At 43.2% G+C, this 22305-nt stretch overlaps 2 protein-coding genes across 2 annotated transcripts; one reads left to right on the top strand and one right to left on the bottom strand.

Annotated features, from left to right (window-relative positions):
* Positions 1-1596: 1596 nt before the first annotated feature.
* LOC311145305 (protein dispatched homolog 2-like) lies at positions 1597-14442 on the top strand (the record flags this gene model as incomplete). The annotated part of the gene is made up of 8 exons (XM_084181539.1): positions 1597-1688; positions 6329-6742; positions 6830-6859; positions 7337-7460; positions 8029-8156; positions 8515-8633; positions 8870-8967; positions 10948-14442. 8 exons carry the CDS (start codon positions 1597-1599, stop codon positions 14440-14442), a joined length of 4500 nt encoding a protein of 1499 aa, XP_084037665.1.
* A 4633-nt stretch (positions 14443-19075) lies between these two features.
* LOC311145966 (pseudouridylate synthase RPUSD2-like) lies at positions 19076-21917 on the bottom strand. Its single transcript, XM_084182371.1, has 3 exons — positions 21065-21917; positions 20449-20745; positions 19076-20278 (listed from the first exon to the last, which is right to left on the bottom strand). Exons 1-3 carry the CDS (start codon positions 21770-21772, stop codon positions 19481-19483), a joined length of 1803 nt encoding a protein of 600 aa, XP_084038497.1. The 5' UTR covers positions 21773-21917; the 3' UTR covers positions 19076-19480.
* Positions 21918-22305: the final 388 nt, after the last annotated feature.

Genomic DNA, 22305 nt, shown 5'->3' with positions numbered 1-22305 from the left:
TTAAGCAAACCAGACGGCACAATTGTTTTATTTTAGTTTTTTTACGGATAGCTACGGGCACACTCCAACAGTCACACATAATTTACAAACAAAGCATTTGCTTTTAATGAATCCACCAGATCAAAGGCAGTAGGGATGACCAGGGATGTTGTCTTGATAAGTGTGTAAATTGGACAATTTTCCTGTCTTGCTAAGCATTCAAAATCAATCAAATACTTTTTTTCCCTCACTGTAAGTATCTTGTCATATAGCCTACTTAAACTTGCAGAGATTTATTTTAAGAGCTAAAAGCCATGTTTCAAATGTTATTAAAAGTCAATAACCTCAGAATTTCTTTGGAGCTAATCAACGGTTGGAACATGTAAATCTAAAATTGAGATACATCAATGAGTTATTGACATATACTAGGCATATTTAAAATGTTATGGGCAAAATTATCATCTAAGAATCTCAGAGCTAGCTAACAAAAAGTAATGGTTTCTCTAGAAAAGGGACTGCTTGCTTGGACCATTTAAATCCAATTTTTAGACACATTGACAAGTTGTTGATAAAGGATGATTTCAGACTGTCTCTGTGGCAGAATACGTTGAAAATAATTTCTCTCACTGGGTGCCTCTAAGTGTAAAAAACACCATTGATCTTTCCTCCAGCCTACAATAATGGGGTCAGTGATGACGAGGTGTCTGCATTATGACTCATACGTAGACACAAACCAGCTGTGCCACTGATCGTTCACCAGAGGAGCCTTGCATGATGTCTTTACGAAGAGTAACCCAAGGAGGCGCAGACTCGCTCCCTCTCAGGTCCCAGGTGCCTTTTCTGTCTGCAGGTCATTAAAGGACAGCGGAGTGTTAATCAGCAGAAGAGTATCATCACCTGATGGCTACAGCGACAGTGAATTAGGTAACGGCCTTGGAATATGAGCTGGAGCTAAACTTGAATTAATGGAGTACTGTAATTCTATTTGGAAGCAAAACTAAGAGTATTTCACAATAATAAATAAATAGATGTAGCTTCTTTAGTCTTCTGTATTGTATTTACACCAAAACGGTGTAATTTAACTATTGCTTCTTCCAATCTAATCTCAAAGAATAGTATTGCCTGTTATATAGGCTAGTTATGTGACAATACTGTATTATTCACAATAAATTATTCAGATTTACAGGTTCATGGCATTATGTCAGCTTTCTATATCAAGGTAAATAATAGATCAAGAAGAAGAGAGAAATGTAACAGACATTGTTTTGAATAGTGGGCTTCGCACAAATCAAAACAATGCAGGCATTATCGTCGATATATTGTATCGTGTCATACTGTATAGGCCAGCACCACCCTCAGTTAAACAGCGCCCGTGCTATTCACGGTCATCTAAACTTCTCCTCAACAGCAGAAGAGCTCATCACACCACGTCGACCAATAGCAAAACAGGCTTTAGCAGATAGGCTACTCATCCATCCATCCATCCATCCATCCTTTTGCCGTTGTACAATAGAACCGATATTACTAGTCCAAGTAGTAAACACGAGGCTGAATTAGTCATTTTCCCAGTTGGTAATTTTGGACAGTGGTTTAATAAGGAGAAAAGTAAACGATAGAATGGATACTTGCTCTATCAACGACGAGGGCGCAGACGCTATCGTCATGGATTCGCCAATAACTGAAAGACCTACACGGGAGACATTTCAAAGGTACGTAGCCTTTCGTTTTCTGTTTACCTCAAAAATGCACGGTGTTAAGTCTGGTCGGCTGTCAAGTTATTCCTCTGCGTCATTAAATATACATTTGTATTGGTGCTTTGTCCATCCCATGTCAGTGTAGGCTATATCAATCTGTCTATCAATCAATATAAATGTTCTGTGTATTTGTAAGCACTTGACGACCACAGGCAATACATGACATGGATTTCTCAGGGTCCTATTCTTCAATCTTGTATTTATTATAACCTACAAATGTGCCACTGCTTACATGAATTGTAAATCAAGAGCAGACTAAACTGGAAGAAGTCTATCTTTTCATTTACTCTTGTTTGGTGGGGTGAGAAAAACATTGATTTTGTATTTGTAAAATGTGTTCTCAAATGCGCTACAATAGCAGCCAATCTCTCCCCAGAGAATGTTTCATTGAAATGTAATAGTCCAATAACCAATTTGTAAGTCACTCCGGATAAGAGCCTCTGCCAAATGACTTAAATGTAAATAACAGGTGGAGTGTGGCAGTCTATTCACCCAATCCACTCCCACATTCACTTCCATACGCAATCTCCCGGGATCCAGAGATATCTGCTATTCCTCGGCTATCCACTCTGTGCTCTCCCAAGTCAGCATAATGCAGATATGCATATGACATTGCTGACACAATAGCCTACTGTAGGGTCGGCTCAGGGGAAACCACAAATCCACAGCGCAAAACTCCACCATACCAGTTTTTTGATAGATAACTAATAGTCACTACATTGCCCCTGCTTTAGTTTAGCCGTCAACATTGGACATACATTATATATACAGTGGGGAGAACAAGTATTTGATACACTGCAGATTTTGCAGGTTTTCCTACTTACAAAGCATGTAGAGGTCTGTAATTTTTATCATAGGTACACTTCAACTGTGAGAGACGGAATCTAAAACAAAAATCCTTTTGTATGATTTTTAAGTAATTCATTTGCATTTTATTGCATGACATAAGTATTTGATACATCAGAAAAGCAGAACTTAATATTTGGTACAGAAACACCTGTTATTGACACTGTAGGAGGGAGTGACAACCACAGAGGTAATAGTTGAAAGATCCTGAAGTCAGTGTACCATCTCTTTCCAAACCGGTTTTCTTTTAGGTTTGCAAATGCATAGAGCTGTTATGTATTGGTCTTGACTAATGATAAAAATAAAATACATTTTATCCTATTTCACACATGTACAAGTATGTATTAAAACGCGTGTGAATTAAAGATGTGTTTTTTTTTGCATATCCCACTCTCAATGATTATGTGCATCCACTGACTCAGGTACCCTTGTCAAACTTCCCCATGATGCATCATCTGCCTGCTTATTCAGTAGCCAACCACAACAATCAATATTCAATTCTGCATGAGAAGTACCAGATGCATCATAACAATTAGGCGAATGGTTAAATTATGTAAAACCAAGAGTGGTTAAATGCTGTAAAACCAAGAGAGTGGTTAAATGAGATCAAGGAGAAGAAAAAAAAGATCACCACCTCCCAATGATATGCAGTTACACATTTCCTATCGGACACCAATGTGTTTCTGCATGTTACTCCATATCATCCACACCTGACCTTACATGGCTGGAGATCATAAACGTTTTTGCTACAGTGCACTCCTCCTACTGAACAGGACCCTGGCACATCACGTTGGTCCAAACAAAGGACAAATACTGACATGGTTCCCTCTTATGAACAACGTGCTTGCTAATACCATCTCCATAAATCAATAAACAGGCCACCAGTAGCAGTGCGGGGGGAAAACATGAAAGCAGCAGTGTCAGCAATACCTTCTTTAGACCCAAATACGATGTCATATCAACGTTTAACAAAAAGCACAGCGCTGTTCCACCGAGGGTGGTGCTTGCCTACAGTATGACACGAAAACAATGTAGCAGAGTATCAACATAGTAACACCCGCTTTAGAGCGAAATACAACGTTTCCCATGTCAATTCATATTTCAGAGATTGGCATATATCTCAGGCGATTGTTGTTTGAATACGTAGCTTGCAGACAGGGGGCTCGTAACGCCTAGCTGGAGGTATTTTTTTTTTGTAACTGCTCTGTTCAATAATGAATTGGTTCCACAAATTTACATTTTAGTCATTTAGCAGACGCTCTTATCCAGAGCGACTTACAGTTAGTGAGTGCATACATTTTTCATACTTCATATTACCTAGCTGTGCTAGCATGACCTAGCTCTATTAAAAGCTGTCAATGAGAAGCAGTGAATACCAGGAGTTTTACCACTGCAGTAACACGGTCCTAAGGAGTGCAGAGGGCAGCACCTGCTGCTAGCACAGAAGTCCCCATCATGCTGCCATCAGTGCACTGTGCAGCTTGTGATGTGTCAGGTGAGGGGTACATGGCAACTTCTAATTGGACAGCAAATAAATCATGCTTTCACCTGAGTAAGTTCAGAAGCAAGCTGGTGACGCATCAGCCACCGAACAGCAACATATTTTTTCCCCCCTGCCAAAATTGTGATCTTGATGGGGTCTTTTGAGTGGAACCACGACATAGGTTTGAGAAATTGACTCCACACTTTTAAGCGACCGATACATCTTAAGACACTTTATATTATTAATACAGCTACATTTTGAAATGCACAATGGCACACAGTGAAGTTGTGATGAATTTGCTGTCCGCCTATCTCTCCGGTGGTTGGACATGCAAATAAAGCCCTCAAGTGCTGATCCATATGCTCGCCGTTTACTTACCCCGTCACCTTGGTGATGGGGGGGTCAATGAAGTGCGTCTCAGTACACCCAGACGACCAGGTCTGGAAAAACAACCCATAACGTCATTTGACCCTCTAACCGGAGTCAGATTGAAATTAGACTGTGCATAAATGTCTGCTTGTCCCCCACAATGAAATCTGGGAGGGGACTGTGGATATGTTTGACCCTCTAACCGGAGTCAGATTGAAATTACACTGTGCATAAATGTCTGCTTGTCACCCATAATGAAATCGGGGAGGGGACTGTGGATATGTTTGACCCTCTAACCGGAGTCAGATTGAAATTACACTGTGCATAAATGTCTGCTTGTCACCCATAATGAAATCGGGGAGGGGACTGTGGATATGTTTGACCCTCTAACCGGAGTCAGATTGAAATTACACTGTGCATAAATGTCTGCTTGTCCCCCATAATGAAATCGGGGAGGGGACTGTGGATCTGTTTCCGCCCGTCCGGTCGGACGTTAGTCACACGTGATAGCTCAGACAGCACTGGTCAATGTTGACGAAACTTGGGTGAATGATATGCTTCTTGCCATGGAGATATGGCATTTTCTAAATTACACTGATTGGCCCAAGGCGGGTGCTATAGTAATTAACTGGAAATGTGTTAGTCACATGCGATATCTCAATTGGCCCAAGGGGGGACGCTGCATCCTTCGTGGGGGACGACATGTTTACTGTTGCCTTGTAATAACGTGAATTCAATATTACTTACAGTTCAGTAAATAGGGATTCTGACTTATAAACGTTAATTGTCATTAGGCCTAATGCAATTACTAATAGTGCTTAACGTGGTCAGCTCTCTCTCTCTCTCTCTCTGACGGTCAGCAGAGTTTCATAGTGTATAGTTTATGTCCAGTTCCTTAGAGGAAACATGAGGAAGAAAAAGCACATAACTTAACCCATAACATCTGTGCATAACTTAACCCATAACATCTGTGCATAACTTAACCCATAACATCTGTGCATAACTTAACCCATAACATCTGTGCATAACTGAACCCATAACATCTGTGCATAACTTAACCCATAACATCTGTGCATAACTTAACCCATAACATCTGTGCATAACTTAACCCATAACATCTGTGCATAACTGAACCCATAACATCTGTGCATAACTTAACCCATAACATCTGTGCATAACTGAACCCATAACATCTGTGCATAACTGAACCCATAACATCTGTGCATAACTGAACCCATAACATCTGTGCATAACTGAACGCATAACATCTGTGCATAACTGAACCCATAACATCTGTGCATAACTTAACACATAACATCTGTGCAATGCACTTCTTCCATAACATCGGTGCATAACTTAACCCATAACATCTGTGCATAACTTAACCCATAACATCTGTGCATAACTGAACCCATAACATCTGTGCATAACTTAACACATAACATCTGTGCATAACTTAACACATAACATCTGTGCAATGCACTTCTTCCATAACATCGGTGCATAACTTAACCCATAACATCTGTGCAATGCACTTCTTCCATAAACCATGAGTCATTCTTCATCAGATCCACTGCAGTCTTCATCCACAGGACTCTCTTTCGGATGTTGAAAGGCAGGCAGGGCAGACGGAGCAATCTCTTGGCCTAATTGGGCCTTCAAGCAACGCAACGCAACAATACTTTAGACGTCATTCCTTAACTAATTCATTTGGTTTGCCTAATTGGGTTTCAAGCAACGCAACAATGTAGTAAAACTGTTGCAGCCGGAGAAGCAGATGAGCTGAAACACTGATTATCGAAAATTCCGGTGTACATTTGACGATGACAAGCAATGCCACTGTAGGGGTTATAAATAAATACACATTTCCCCCCCTATCTGTTTTTTTTTTTCACAGTGAGATACCGGAGTTGTCACTGTGTCCTCCTGACAGTGTGTGCCCGGAGGCCCAGGCCACTCTGATCCAGGACCAGTCTGACAGCTGCAGCCTCCCCAGGCCCTCCTCCTCCACCTCCTCCCAGCTCTACCACCAAGTCTCCCAGGGATGCACCTACCATTCGCCGCAGCACCGACGATGTCACTGTTGTGGCCATCACAAGCCAATCAAAGGCAAAGCCTGTCTGGAGTCGCACCCAATCACTGTGGGTCCTCCTCACGCCGACTGCTCGACGGGCGCTGTCAAGACGGGTCGCAGCTGCAGCCCCTCCCATGTCCCTTCCTGTCACAACTCTGTCCGCTGCCACTGGCTGCACGGTTCCCATGATGGCGGTGGCCCCCACAAGTCCAAACAGCATCATGTGATCACAGTCAGGTCTGTATTCTATATACTGTACACAAGCATAATTATCATGCAAAAATATAATAAGGTCAATGACGCATCATTATTTGTCTATTTCAGGGATGACGGACTCTACTGGATCCCTAGAAAGTCAGTATCCACGACAACAAGATAATTGTGTAACAGCAAAATGAACTACAATTTCCATTGCATCCAACGTGCAGTGCATGGCAGAAATTAGGACAACAAATATATTTAGTATTTCATTTAGCTATACAACATGGTTTTAAGCTCAAAATAATATTTAATTTAACTATACATGGTTCTAAGCTCAAAATAGTATTTCATTTAGCTATACAACATGGTTCTAGGCCCAAAATAGTATTTCATTTAGCTATACAACATGGTTCTAAGCTCAAAATAGTATTACATAACTCAAAATATGAGTACTGGTGACCAATGTTTTGAGATTTAATGTTAAATGTTGTACTTAACTGAAAAATGCTTGAACCATGATTTTTCTAGCACACCCACTGAGTGAGATGTACAGTACAGTCCTTTAACTATGCAAAGCCCATTAGAGATGTGTCACTGAGATCCTCTTTTCCTGTGGCATTTTCTTGACAGTTACTCCCAGGTGGTAGTGGAGTATCCCCTGGCGGTGCTCGTTGGGTGTGTAGCAGTCCTGCTGGGATGCTCCCTAGCTGGCCTGTTGATTGGTCCCCTGCCAGACTTCTCTGACCCGCTGATGGTGAGTGTCTCCCTCGGCAGCACTGTCGCTTTCTCTCCAACATCCTGTCAAACCGAACGCTACCGTAAACACTTCTTTAGCTTGCTTCCCCTGCCTCTTGAAAAGCTGCCGCAGAAAAAGTAGACCCTGCAGATCTAAAAAAAAAAATATTGTCAGCTCAGAAATACAAGTGTAACCATATCAGTGCAATTGCAGGTCTAATGAGCAGTCAAGGATAGTTACATAAACTGATTGAATTACCAATTGTGTAATAAATGATTTAAACCCATTGCGATAAACATGTAATTATGTAATAATGGCAGAGACCAGGGTAAAAATTAATCTTGAACACAACGCTATATCAATCAACACTGCATGTACAATGTCACCGTCAATCTTCAAAGCATCCATTCCTAGTATGTCACTAAACATACATTAGCATCTAATCAGTCTTCATTCACCTACTGTAGGCCAAACAGTCAGCATTAGGTGTACATATTTCTCATGTAAATTAATTCAGTGCATTGTTTTCCTGCTTGGGCTGTCGTCAGGAGATGCTGTTCTATTGACTTTGATGTTTTTAATGCAGGGGTTTGAGCCTCGAGGAACATACATCGGGGTGCGACAGTCTGCCTTGGCTAAGCTTCAGGAGAACACGGGGCCTGGAAACACACTGTCTTTGATACCGCAACAGCTCAAAGACAAGACAGCTGGGAGGTACTGTGCTAAAACCGGAGGAGCTCTTCACCACACACTGAGAGCCCTGCACAAAATGGCTGCCAACACAAAGTAGAACCATGGGACATTGAGTTCACTCAGCCCCAGATTATAATTACTCACTAAAACAGGCTACAATTTGGCATCTTTCAGTTCAGAGGCACGATACAGATGGAACAGGGCTACACTTGCACCTGATATAGTATAGCTACGATGTAAAAAATGCTGGATAGTTGTATATGGAGTCCATATGTCCATTGTTGCTTGGGGTGCTGATTTAGCTATTGCCTGTGTGATTGATATGAATTGTCTAGAAGTCTCATGTATAATTGTGTTGCGTTCATGTTTATTTATGAAGCTATGGAGATGGTAGCGGAGGGGATGCCGGTGGGAGCCAGGAACAGTCGTCCAGGCAACGGTCTAGAAGAATGCTAGACAGGGATTCGGCCCAGGACACATTCCTCTGTGACGCTCCAGGTAGGCTACTAACACTAATCAACACTCACATGATGGTGTTGTCTCTCTGCTACTAGAGAAATGTTCCATAATGTATCAATCGAAAATCTAGGTATTGACCAGCTAGTTCATCATTCCAGTGTTCACTTTCAGTTATGAGCAAAACATAAGCAATCCCTCTGGCTACATTGTATAAGTGGTGACTGAGGACAGTCTTTGTTGAGGCCATGTTCTTGCCTCCATCTGTGGCATCACAGGAGAACGCTACGCCCAGCTGGTCTTCCGCTCGGGAAACTCTGCCAGTCTTTGGAGCCTGAAGGCGATCTACTCCATGTGCGAGATGGAGCAGGCCAGGGTAGGTCTTCACACATCTTTAAATCAGCAGACCATCTGCCATACAGTGGGGGAAAAAAAGTATTTAGTCAGCCAACAATTGTGCAAGTTCTCCCACTTAAAAAGATGAGAGAGGCCTGTAATTTTCATCATAGGTACACGTCAACTATGACAGACAAAATGAGGAAAGAAAATCCAGAAAATCACATTGTAGGATTTTTTATGCATTTATTTGCAAATTATGGTGGAAAATAAGTATTTGGTCAATAACAAAAGTTTCTCAATACTTTGTTATATACCCTTTGTTGGCAATGACACAGGTCAAACGTTTTCTGTAAGTCTTCACAAGGTTTTCACACACTGTTGCTGGTATTTTGGCCCATTCCTCTATGCAGATCTCCTCTAGAGCAGTGATGTTTTGGGGCTGTCGCTGGGCAACACAGACTTTCAACTCCCTCCAAAGATTTTCTATGGGGTTGAGATCTGGAGACTGGCTAGGCCACTCCAGGACCTTGAAATACTTCTTACGAAGCCACTCCTTCGTTGCCCGGGCGGTGTGTTTGGGATCATTGTCATGCTGAAAGACCCAGCCACGTTTCATCTTCAATGCCCTTGCTGATGGAAGGAGGTTTTCACTCAAAATCTCACGATACATGGCCCCATTCATTCTTTCCTTTACACAGATCAGTCGTCCTGGTCCCTTTGCAGAAAAACAGCCCCAAAGCATGATGTTTCCACCCCATGCTTCACAGTAGGTATGGTGTTCTTTGGATGCAACTCAGCATTCTTTGTCCTCCAAAACACGACGAGTTGAGTTTTTACCAAAAAGTTATATTTTGGTTTCATCTGACCATATGACATTCTCCCAATCCTCTTCTGGATCATCCAAATGCACTCTAGCAAACTTCAGACGGGCCTGGACATGTACTGGCTTAAGCAGGGGGACACGTCTGGCACTGCAGGATTTGAGTCCCTGGCGGCGTAGTGTGTTACTGATGGTAGGCTTTGTTACTTTGGTCCCAGCTCTCTGCAGGTCATTCACTAGGTCCCCCCGTGTGGTTCTGGGATTTTTGCACACCGTTCTTGTGATCATTTTGACCCCACGGTGTGAGATCTTGCGTGGAGCCCCAGATCGAGGGAGATTATCAGTGGTCTTGTTTGTCTTCCAATTTCTAATAATTGCTCCCACAGTTGATTTCTTCAAACCAAGCTGCTTACCTATTGCAGATTCAGTCTTCCCAGCCTGGTGCAGGTCTACAATTTTGTTTCTGGTGTCCTTTGACAGCTCTTTGGTCTTGGCCATAGTGGAGTTTGGAGTGTGACTGTTTGAGGTTGTGGACAGGTGTCTTTTATACTGATAACAAGTTCAAACAGGTGCCATTAATACAGGTAACGAGTGGAGGACAGAGGAGCCTCTTAAAGAAGAAGTTACAGGTCTGTGAGAGCCAGAAATCTTGCTTGTTTGTAGGTGACCAAATACTTATTTTCCACCATAATTTGCAAATAAATTCATTAAAAATCATACAATGTGATTTTCTGGAATTTTTTTTCTCAATTTGTCTGTCGTAGTTGACGTGTACCTATGATGGAAATTACAGGCCTCTCTCATCTTTTTAAGTGGGAGAACTTGCACAATTGGTGGCTGACTAAATACTTGTTTTCCCCATTGTATATCCACCATTACTAACCAGACCACGAAATCAGGGAGCCAACTCAAACTAATTAAATACCTTTCTGGGCTACAGAACTTGGCAGGCACTGATAGCACACATCTTTAAACGTTGATATTTATTTGAAAGAGAACAAAAAGGTGTTATTGATCCCCATTAGCTGGTAGATGAAAATAAGTTATGTGAAAAGTTGCTATAAAATCTGTCCCTTTCAATTTACTCTTATAATAAAAGGTATATGGAACATCAATTACATTGATTTGGCCATGGGTAGAGGGAGAATAAATCAATAGATGTGTTAAAATGCCAAACTTCTCTTCTCCATGTTTCAGATTCGTTCACAACCCCACTTCCAAGATCTCTGCAAGCAACATATCCGATTGGAAGTGGACGGTGCCATGATCAGGGGCGGATGCTGTCCAAGTTGGTCACTGGGAAACTACCTGGCCCTTCTCAGCAACGCCTCGTCCTGTCTCAGCCTGACCTCTGTGCAGGTGTCAGAGAGTCTGAGCCTACTTCGCCACTGCGCCCCATACTACCACGACGGAAGCCTGGTGGCATATTGTGCAGAGAGGGGCTCGCAAGGCAACTGTGCATCTGTGCCGACTCGGTGCAAACATTCTCGTGCCGTATTCCAGATATTGCATTACCTGGTTGATAAGGACTTCCTAGGGCCACAGACAATAGAATATCAGGTCCCCTCACTGAAATATAGCCTCCTGTTTCTACCGGTGGAGAAAGGAGATCACTTGATGGAGATATACATGAACAGCCTTGAAGGTCGTGAGCTTACATATAAGAACACTACTATTACAGGAATGGACCTAGGCATCAAGCAAAAGCTATTCAAGTATTACCTGGCTAGGGACGCCATCTACCCTGTTCTGGCTGTAGTTTCGCTGTTCCTCACCACAGCCCTTTATTTGCGGTCCCTTTTCCTAGCAGCTCTGTCTTTAGTCGCAATTGTGGGTTCTCTCTTGACTTCCTATTTCTTCTACAAAGTGGTTTTCCAGCTGACATTCTTCCCTTTCCTCAACTTAGCTTCAGCTTTCATCCTGTTCGGCAGTTGCTCTAACCAGGCTTTCACTTTCATTGATTTCTGGAACCTACAACTATCCCAGAATCCACCCGTTTCTCTAGAGATAAGAGTCAATCGAGTTCTCCAAGAGGTTGGGTATTTGATATTGGCATCAGGCCTGACTTCTAGTGCCACGTTCTTCTCGGGGTTCCTGAGCAGCATCACGGCAGTCAGATGCTTTGCCGTGTACCTGGGAACGGCTTCCTTAATCTGTACTCTTTCCGCCCTTGCGTGGCTACCCAGCTCGCTCATTTTACGTGAGCGCTACACAGTGACAGTCTCTGTTACTGCAAAGGCCTGGAAGCCTTGCTGCACGAAAAGCCCTGGCGGGTTCTGGGACAAAAGCTCGCGAAAGCGGTGCCTCTTCACCTTTGGTCAGAAGCTACGAGGGTTGAAGCGGGGACTGTCCGACACCTCCAATTTACTTTTCCTGAAAATCCTCCCGTGTGGAGTGGTCAAGTTCAGATACATTTGGGTCTGCTGGTTCGCAGTGTTGGCCGCAGGAGGAACATACATCTCGGTTGTAGACCCTGGTATGAGACTACCCACTTTAGACAACAGGGCAACTCAGTTATTTCGCTCCAGCCATCCCTTTGAAAGATATGACGCCGAATATCGCTACCAATTCATGTTTGAACGGCTGGTGAATGGGGAGGACAAGCTCATTACATTGACTCTTGTTTGGGGAGTCATCCCAACCGATAATGGCAATCACTTTGATCCAAAAAGCAATGGATCTTTAGTTATGGATCCAGAGTTTAACATGAGTAGCCCAGAGTCTCAGGTGTGGTTGAGAGACTTGTGTGAAAGAGTTCAAAACCAGAGTTTTTATTTACCATCATCGTCGTCGTCTGAAAACGAAGGCGCAACGGACAACGTCTGTATTGTCGAGCAACTCATACACTGGGTGTCTATTCGACGTTGCTCAGAGAGCGAGGATGCCTTCCATTTTTGCTGCAACAATATTCCCTTTCCTTACCCACCGGGTGTTTTTGAACAATGCCTGAGTATGATGGTGGCCGAGCGGCATTCAGAGGGTTATGTGTCCGAGGTTGGAGGCCTACATTTTGAGGCAGATGGTCGAATAGCAGCCCTGGTAATGGTATTTAGGACTACACATCGCTATAGCTACAACTTTAGTCACACCACCCTTTTCTATAATGATATTGTGTCATGGTTTAATGGAGAAATGTCTGGGGCACCACTGGGACTAAAGGAAGGATTTTTCGTGAGCCAGTTGACACTGTTTGACTTGCAACAATGTCTAAGCTCAGAAACCCTCGAGGTCACTGGGTTCTCTGTAGCCCTAGTGTTTGTCTTGCTTCTTCTGACCACGTGGAATATTCCACTGAGTATTTATGGCACTGCTGCTGTTGGAGGAAGTGTTTTTGTCACCGTCGGCCTCCTGGTCCTTCTAGAATGGCAGCTCAGTGGTGTGGAGGCACTCTACATATCAGCTGCTGCTGGGCTCTCCGTCGACTTTTTAGCCAACTACTGCATATCATATAATTCAGCTCCGCACTCTGATAGAATTGGAAGAGTTGCGCATTCTCTGAAAAGAATGAGCTGTCCTGTAGCAATAGGATCCGGGGCCTTCTGCTGTGTGGGCATCGCCATGCTTCCTACTACTGCTTTGTTGTTCAGAAAGCTGGGGATTTTCTTATTTCTGGTGAAATGTGTAGCGTGTGGATTTGCCACCTTCTTTTTCCAATCCCTGTGCTGCTTTATTGGTCCTCAAAAGAACTGTGGGAAAATAATGTTGCCGTGTTCATCTGAACAGGGAACTGAAGGGATGCCGTCCTGCTCAGCAGCGGAACCTAGGTCCTCGACCTGCGCAGCCAACGGGGCTTTTGGAAGATCAAGAGTTCGAAGGAATTTCAATAAAGACGAGGGTAATTACCTTTACCCGAACCATCAGCGCCAAAGACAGCGACAGGCAGGGGGCGGAAGGGAGCCCGAGCAGTATGAGCTTCAGCCATTGGCCTGTCAGCTGAGTGACAGCTTTGAGAACAGCACGTGCACTAGTAAGCTATCCAACAGACCCTCAGTTCTCTCGGATGACATCCAGTTCGATGGGCTGAGTCCCAGGAGGTGTGTGGAGAGGAGCAACATTGAGGCAGATAGTGAAGAGATCTGTGGTAGGCACCACAAAGGCTGCCAACCACCCCCGGCTTTGCAGACCTCTTCCCCTTTCAAAGAGAACACCCTACGGCCAGTAGTTGACCCTCCACGTGACCTGGCTAAGGAAAGGCTCTTGTGCAAGACGTGCAGAGGACAGTCCGCTGGCATCAAGCACTGGAACGTATCGCTGTCCTCTTCCTCAAGCATGGAGGAAACCATCATCAGTCAAACGACAGAAAGGATTTACCAGCCATCCCTCTCAAAGGACCAGGTCACCAATAGCACCTTTAAGCGTCACCCTCACAAACGCCTACTGTCATCTCAGAGTTCATTTGACGGACTAGAGGATTCCAATGAGACTTGCCTGAGTGACACTGAACCTGGACCCTCAAACCAACAGACTTCTATTGAAGCAGAGGGAGAACTGGAACCACAACCAGGGCACCTTAACGGAAAGAGAGACACCCTACGTCTGTCCCTGAGAGAGACCACATATGAGACAGCCTCTCCGGGGTGTGGGAGGGGTCGTACAAGCCAGAGTGACGGACCAGTGATGTTGCCAAACAGTAAACCAGATTTGCCTGATGTATGGATCAAACGAGATGGGCAGAGGGAAGATACAAGCTGAATGGGATTTCAAAAGAGGCTAATCTAAGCATGCAGAAGTGTTCAGTTCATCGTCAGTCAGCTTGATTAGCTCAGTCAGAAACTGCAGAATGTTACGTTGTGAATAAGATTATTTGTAATGGATTTAGACATTTTTGAAAATCCACAGCTAGACAGACACTGGAACTTGGATAATCACTGGCCTTTTTATCTTGGACTGAACCGCCCTGATCTATAGCCATCGTCTGGATAGATCCTTGGACAATAATGTAAATTGAACAACAATAATTTCAAAAATACATTTTAGATGTGAGGGAAGGGGCTCTTTTGTTTGAACACAATGTGCTTACCTATGTATTCCAGGCACCACCATCAAAACAAAACATTTTATCTTAACATGGTGATGGAAAGTCACATCACTACAAGTAGTTCAGAAATTGTGTGTTATGTCAAAATACATTTTGCAACCACTTCAATGTCAGAACGTACCACTCATTGCCGTTGTTCAAAGTCAACGGCAAGAAATGTCACATTAATTTGGTGACTTAAGACAATTCTGTGTGTGAACAAATTATTTAGGGGACCTGAACAGCACTGTTACACACTTACAGTAGGAGCTGCAGGTGCACTGCAGAGGTACAGTGGGGGGGAAAAAAGTATTTAGTCAGCCACCAATTGTGCAAGTTCTCCCACTTAAAAAGATGAGAGAGGCCTGTAATTTTCATCATAGGTACACGTCAACTATGACAGACAAAATGAGAAAAAAAAATCCAGAAAATCACATTGTATGATTTTTTATGAATTTATTTGCAAATTATGGTGGAAAATAAGTATTTGGTGAATAACAAAAGTTTCTCAATACTTTGTTATATACCCTTTATTGGCAATGACACAGGTCAAACGTTTTCTGTAAGTCTTCACAAGGTTTTCACACACTGTTGCTGGTATTTTGGCCCATTCCTCCATGCAGATCTCCTCTAGAGCAGTGATGTTTTGGGGCTGTCGCTGGGCAACACGGACTTTCAACTCCCTCCAAAGATTTTCTATGGGGTTGAGATCTGGAGACTGGCTAGGCCACTCCAGGACCTTGAAATGCTTCTTACGAAGCCACTCCTTCGTTGCCCGGGCGGTGTGTTTGGGATCATTGTCATGCTGAAAGACCCAGCCACGTTTCATCTTCAATGCCCTTGCTGATGGAAGGAGGTTTTCACTCAAAATCTCACGATACATGGCCCCATTCATTCTTTCCTTTACACGGATCAGTCGTCCTGGTCCCTTTGCAGAAAAACAGCCCCAAAGCATGATGTTTCCACCCCCATGCTTCACAGTAGGTATGGTGTTCTTTGGATGCAACTCAGCATTCTTTGTCCTCCAAACACGACGAGTTGAGTTTTTACCAAAAAGTTATATTTTGGTTTCATCTGACCATATGACATTCTCCCAATCCTCTTCTGGATCATCCAAATGCACTCTAGCAAACTTCAGACGGGCCTGGACATGTACTGGCTTAAGCAGGGGGACACGTCTCGCACTGCAGGATTTGAGTCCCTGGCGGCGTAGTGTGTTACTGATGGTAGGCTTTGTTACTTTGGTCCCAGCTCTCTGCAGGTCATTCACTCGGTCCCCCCGTGTGGTTCTGGGATTTTTGCTCACCGTTCTTGTGATCATTTTGACCCCACGGGGTGAGATCTTGCGTGGAGCCCCAGATCGAGGGAGATTATCAGTGGTCTTGTATGTCTTCCATTTCCTAATAATTGCTCCCACAGTTGATTTCTTCAAACCAAGCTGCTTACCTATTGCAGATTCAGTCTTCCCAGCCTGGTGCAGGTCTACAATTTTGTTTCTGGTGTCCTTTGACAGCTCTTTGGTCTTGGCCATAGTGGAGTTTGGAGTGTGACTGTTTGAGGTTGTGGACAGGTGTCTTTTATACTGATAACAAGTTCAAACAGGTGCCATTAATACAGGTAACGAGTGGAGGACAGAGGAACCTCTTAAAGAAGAAGTTACAGGTCTGTGAGAGCCAGAAATCTTGCTTGTTTGTAGGTGACCAAATACTTATTTTCCACCATAATTTGCTAATAAATTCATTAAAAATCCTACAATGTGATTTTCTGGATTTTTTTCCCTCAATTTGTCTGTCATAGTTGACGTGTACCTATGATGAAAATTACAGGCCTCTCTCATCTTTTTAAGTGGGAGAACTTGCACAATTGGTGGCTGACTAAATACTTTTTTTCCCCACTGTATATATTGAACCTTGTCCTTTGATAATGAAAAAGGAAGGTCATGAACATGCAACCAACCGATGTATTGACAGGCCTGAATCTGACAAAAGGGGATTTTACCGGCCTGTGGCTCCTTCCATCAATACACACGACTTGTAGATAACCCACATCACAGCACTGTGCAAAGAAATGTAGAATCAGCGTTCTATGTAGAGTAATACGAGCTCTACTAAGACTTGACTGGGTATTCAAAAATTGTAGTTATACATCCGCAGAGCAGACAGCCTTCGCTACATTGCACCACCTGCTGGAACATCAGATGAAATACATGTTTGCCTTGACTGGAACACATGCAGTATATGGATCATGGTGTAAAATGTGCAGCATGTGAAAAAATCTTTGCAAGAGTCGTTTTTCCATTTAAAAAAAATGTAAATGTGTTTTGTTTGAAAGGGATATCCTTTACATTAGTGGCAAAACTGTTTCAGAGTTGTTTTTGGTTCAAAATGTGGCGTATCGAATACAACCCAGAATAATGTACACTACCGTTCAAAAGATTGGGGTCACTTAGAAATGTCCTTGTTTTCCATGAAAACATACATGAGTTTGAATAGGAAGTATAGCAAAATGAATAGGAAATGTAGTCATTGACAAGTTTAGAAATAATTATTTTTAATTGAAATAATAATTGTGTCCTTCAAACTTTTCTTTCGTCAAAGAATTCTCCATTTGTAGCAATTACATTCTAGTTGTCAATTTGTTGAGGTAATCTGAAGAGATTTCACCCCATGCTTCCTGAAGCACCTCCCACAAGTTGGATTGGCTTGATGGGCACTTCTTACGTACCATACGGTCAAGCTGCTCCCACAACAGCTCAGTAGGGTTGAGATCCAGTGACTGTGCTGGCCACTCCATTATAGACAGAATACCAGCTGACTGCTTCTTCCCTAAATAGTTATTGCATAGTTTGGAGCTGTGCTTTGGGTCATTGTTCTGTTGTAGGAGGAAACTGGCTCCAATTAAGCGCCGTCCACAGGGTATGGCATGGCGTTGCAAAATGGAGTGATAGCCTTCCTTCTTCAAGATCCCTTTTACCCTGTACAAATCTCCCACTTTACCACCACCAAAGCACCCCCAGACCATCACATTGCCTCCACCATGCTTGACAGATGGCATCAAGGACTCCTCCAGCATCTTTTCATTTGGTCTGCGGCTCACAAATGTTCTTCTTTCTGATCCGAACACCTCAAACTGCGATGCGTCTGTCCCTAACACTTTTTTCCAATCTTCCTCTGTCCAGTGTCTGTGTTCTTTTGCCCATCTTAATCTTTTATTTTTATTGGCCAGTCTGAGATATGGCTTTTTCTTTGCAACTCTGCCTAGAAGGTCAGCATCCCGGAATCGCCCCTTCACTGTTGACATTGAGACTGGTGTTTTGCGGGTACTATTTAATGAAGCTGCCAGTTGAGGACCTGTGAGGCGTCTGTTTCTCAAACTAGACACTCTAATGTATTTGTCCTCTTGCTCAGTTGTGCACCGGGGCCTCCCACTCCTCTTTCTATTCTGGTTAGAGCCAGTTTGCGCTGTTCTGTGAAGGGAGTAGCACATAGCGTTTTACGAGATCTTCAGTTTCTTGGCAATTTCTCGCATGGAATAGCCTTCATTTCTCAGAACATGAATAGACTGACGAGTTTCAGAAGAAATCTCTTTGTTTCTGGCCATTTTGAGCCTGTAATCAAACCCACAATTGCTGATGCTCCAGATAATCAACTAGTCTCGAGGAGGCCAGTTTTATTGCTTCTTTAATCAGCACAACAGTTTTCAGCCGTGCTAACATAATTGCAAAAGGGTTTTCTAATGATCAATTAGCCTTTTAAAATGACAAACACAACGTGCCATTGGAACACAGGACTGATGGTTGCTGATAATGGGCCTCTGTACGCCTATGTAGATATTCCATAAAAAATCTGCAGTTTCCAGCTACAGTAGCCATTTACAACATTAACAATGTCTACACTGTATTTCTGATCAATTTGATGTTATTTTAATGGACAAAAAATTTGCTTTTCTTTCGAAAACAAAGGCAATTTTTTTGTGACACCAAACTTTTGAACAGTAGTGTATGTATTAATTAAGAAGGATTTATTATGGTTTGATGCAATGACGGCAAAAATTAATGCAAAGAATTGACAATTTATAAATGTGCCTACAAGAAGGGTTATTTTGAAGTTGTCTCATCCGAAAGGGTTTCCTTTTGACAACTTATTCTGTGATCGTAAGTCTTGGATGAGCTTGCCTTAGAGAAAGGAATGATAGAACTTAACTTCAGGCTTTTTAGCAGCAGAGAAAACGGAAAAAGATTGCAAAGACTATTAAAACCTGAGAACGCAGTACTTGTATTCATTTTCACATGGTGGAAAGTAAAAAATAAAAAGTGTATTTTTCCTGCAGAATGGGTTGTTTTATTCAATATCATGAAGATACAATTTAAATTGTCAAACTTAATTCATTTTCAATTCGAAGGGCTGTTGAAAAAAATCCTAGAGAAACCTCTTCTTGGCTTAGAGTCCAATAGATAATATATGGTCCAAAGTATTAGATCCCCTTAAAGTGAGTCAGAGGGAAATGTATTCTATCATTTAAAAACAGAATTATTCATGAATTACAGAACCGTGAGCCATACAATTAACAACAGAGCTTGGTTCACAAAGTGTCCAAAGACTGTCATTTCAACAAAACAACAACAACAGTGATGCTTTGCATCCTATTTGTCACATCACACCATTTCTATTGTACACTGCCTGCACTTCTGTTGTCCAGTATCACTGTAGTGCCTTAGTCTTCAATCCAGTCATCCTTGGCCCAGTCAGGTAGCAGAGTTGAATATTCAAAATCTGGTCCTTTATAGCGCAACGCATGGAGATACATGACGAGCTCCTTCTCAGTGGGGTCCGGACGGACAATCTTACACTCGCTACACAGAGGATCTTTCGCGTTTGTAGCATCTAGGTGAGAAGATTCTGTGGACTCGGTTTGATCTCCATTTTCTTCAGATGGTCTGGGTACTGCACCAGGTGAGGCTGGACTGCTGTGGACCTGATTTGCACTCTGTTCTACATCACTCGGTGTACAGTCACTTGAAATAGAATTGCAAACCCCTGACAACAGCTCTGGCTGAGGTGTCTGAGCATCTTTGCCATAGACGTCAGTCCGCGCATTGCTCACCTGTACCATTCCCTCATCTGGGATGTCTAGGAGATGAAGACTCTCCTTCAAGCGATGTTCCTCCAGAATCGCTTTGAGAAGCTCTTCGTCGCTCATGCCCACCAGGCCTCCCTTCGCCCTTTGAGGACCCCAAGCAGAGGAGCCATAGACAGGGTCGTTGAGGATAGGGTAGCCCAGGAACTGGAGGTGGACGCGAATCTGGTGAGTGCGGCCAGTGAGAGGGAGGCAACGCACTACACTGGAGTGGCCGTTCCAGCTGAGTCTTTGGAAGACCGTGCGGCAATCCTTGCCTTTGGGATGCACTCTGCACAGTCCCACCTTGAAGGAGACCACAAGGATGGGCTCCTCACAGATGATCTCGCCCTCTGGGAACTCCCCCTCCACTCGACAGACGTACTCCTTCTCCAGCTGTAAAAGATGACAGACTGTATCAGCCACTTAGAAGTACATTGTATGTTCCCTCTCAGAGAGAGAGAGAGAGATTATACTTGACGCCCCACTTATTAGTACACTCAATGTCCCTTTTCGACTGATTGGTGTATACTGGACTACCATAATGTAGACTGAGAATGTTTCACCTGTCTGTCTCGCACCAACACATCCAGTTTCTGGGACACTTCCAAAGTGCGGGCGAACAGCAGCACCCCAGACGTGAGGCGATCCAGCCGGTGCACAGTGTGAAGGCCACATATGCCCCGTTCCTTCCCCAGGATGAAGATCACCGTGTTGTGACGGAAGCGCCCGCAAGGATGGACTGGCATCGAGGCTGGCTTGTCAACTACCAACACTTCCCCGTTATCTTCCAGAATCTCCAGCGGCCGTCCGACTACAGGCGGCTCATGGCGATGCACTGTATTCCTTAGGAAGTCATTGTTCTGAGGGGGGAAAAGACAAAGAGTTTGACAATATTCTGCACAGATTTTATTTAAAAAAAACATAGGGGCCAAGTTAGATAGATAGGACACAACAGCCTATCTATTTACATTTTAGTCATTTAGCAGACGCTCTTATCCAGAGCGACTTACAGTTAGTGAGTGCATACATTTTCATACTGGCCCCCTGTGGGAATCGAACCCACAACCCTGGCGTTGCAAGCGCCATGCTCTACCAACTGAGCTACACAGGATCTATCTATCTATTTCAAGCCAACATATTCATAGACTGAGTCAGGGACGAGACAAAGATTGAACTCACCCTGAGTGTTACAGAGAGGTCATCCACTGGTGTCTCGTTGAGTCGGATGCGTCCTAGTTTGGAAGCCATAATGTAGTACTCCAACGGCTGAGCTCGGAATTCACTGCTGAAAACCTCGAGAAGACTTTTCCCAATCCAGCGTCCCTTGCAGTACGTTTTGAAGTCGAAGTAGTATGGGTGCACTTTGCGTAGACCTCCTTCAAAATAGTAAGTGGTTTCATCAAAATGCTCTTTGCTGAAGCTCACCCCGGGGTTGCGTTTTTGAGGGGGAGGAATGTATCTCTCTCCTGGACGGAGTTGTTTCTTCCCACCCCCTCCACGTCGTCTCTTTCCACGACTACTTTTCTCTGGGTCATCTTTCTCTTCGCTCTTACGTTTACAAGTTTCTTTCAACTCGTCTGTGGTAGAAGCGACTGTTGTGTTTGAGGTATTTACCGCGGACACCCTCGTCACTTCTGTCGACTCCATTGTATGCGACACTACTGTAAAACGGTGTTGATGCAAACGTGGGCCAGATGACAACTCATTTACTGAGTTGTAAAATGTATGTTCTTTTGTCACTTTACAAATTACATCTCTATCATTTGTGACGTTTGTCAATTGCGCACTGCAAGGTCTAGCACGTGATAGTGTTCTGTTATCAAGCGTTATTTCGCGTTTGTTAAAGAGTTTGAGAACATAGAAAATGTTCTTGAAATAACGTACCATCAACTTTAAGAAAGATTCTATCGTTTTCTCAAAGGAGTTCTTTAAAACCACTGTCTGGTTATGGTTAAATAAAATACCCAGTAAAACGTGTCCAAACTACTCACATGTATCTCCCTGAAGCAGCCATGAAAGTATGGGTCACCCTTCCAAATGACTACCGGCACTCGTCGATGACGCCACTGTGTGTTAGTAGTCCGTTTCAAAGCCTTATCAAATATCATCAATATTGCTTCACACCTTACGCTTCACACATACACTACAACACAATAAAATCATAGACCTAAATAAATAGCATTTATGATCTCTTATACAGGCAATGGTTAAATTTATAGTGTATAAAAAAAAACAAAGCCAAACAATCCCATCTCTCTCAAATAAACCAACATTATTTCCATACATTTACACACAATCAAGTATTTTCATTACAACATTTGTATTAATAAATTATGACATTACTGTATAATTTTCCAGTATTTTTTCTTCAAAATAAAGACTAAAGTGCATCAATTCTCATCGCTATGTAAAACGGGTTG

This window comes from Coregonus lavaretus (assembly GCF_964263955.1).
Source record: "Coregonus lavaretus genome assembly, chromosome: 18".
Taxonomy (NCBI): Eukaryota; Metazoa; Chordata; class Actinopteri; order Salmoniformes; family Salmonidae; genus Coregonus; species Coregonus lavaretus.
This window is presented reverse-complemented; position numbering and strand designations above follow the sequence as displayed.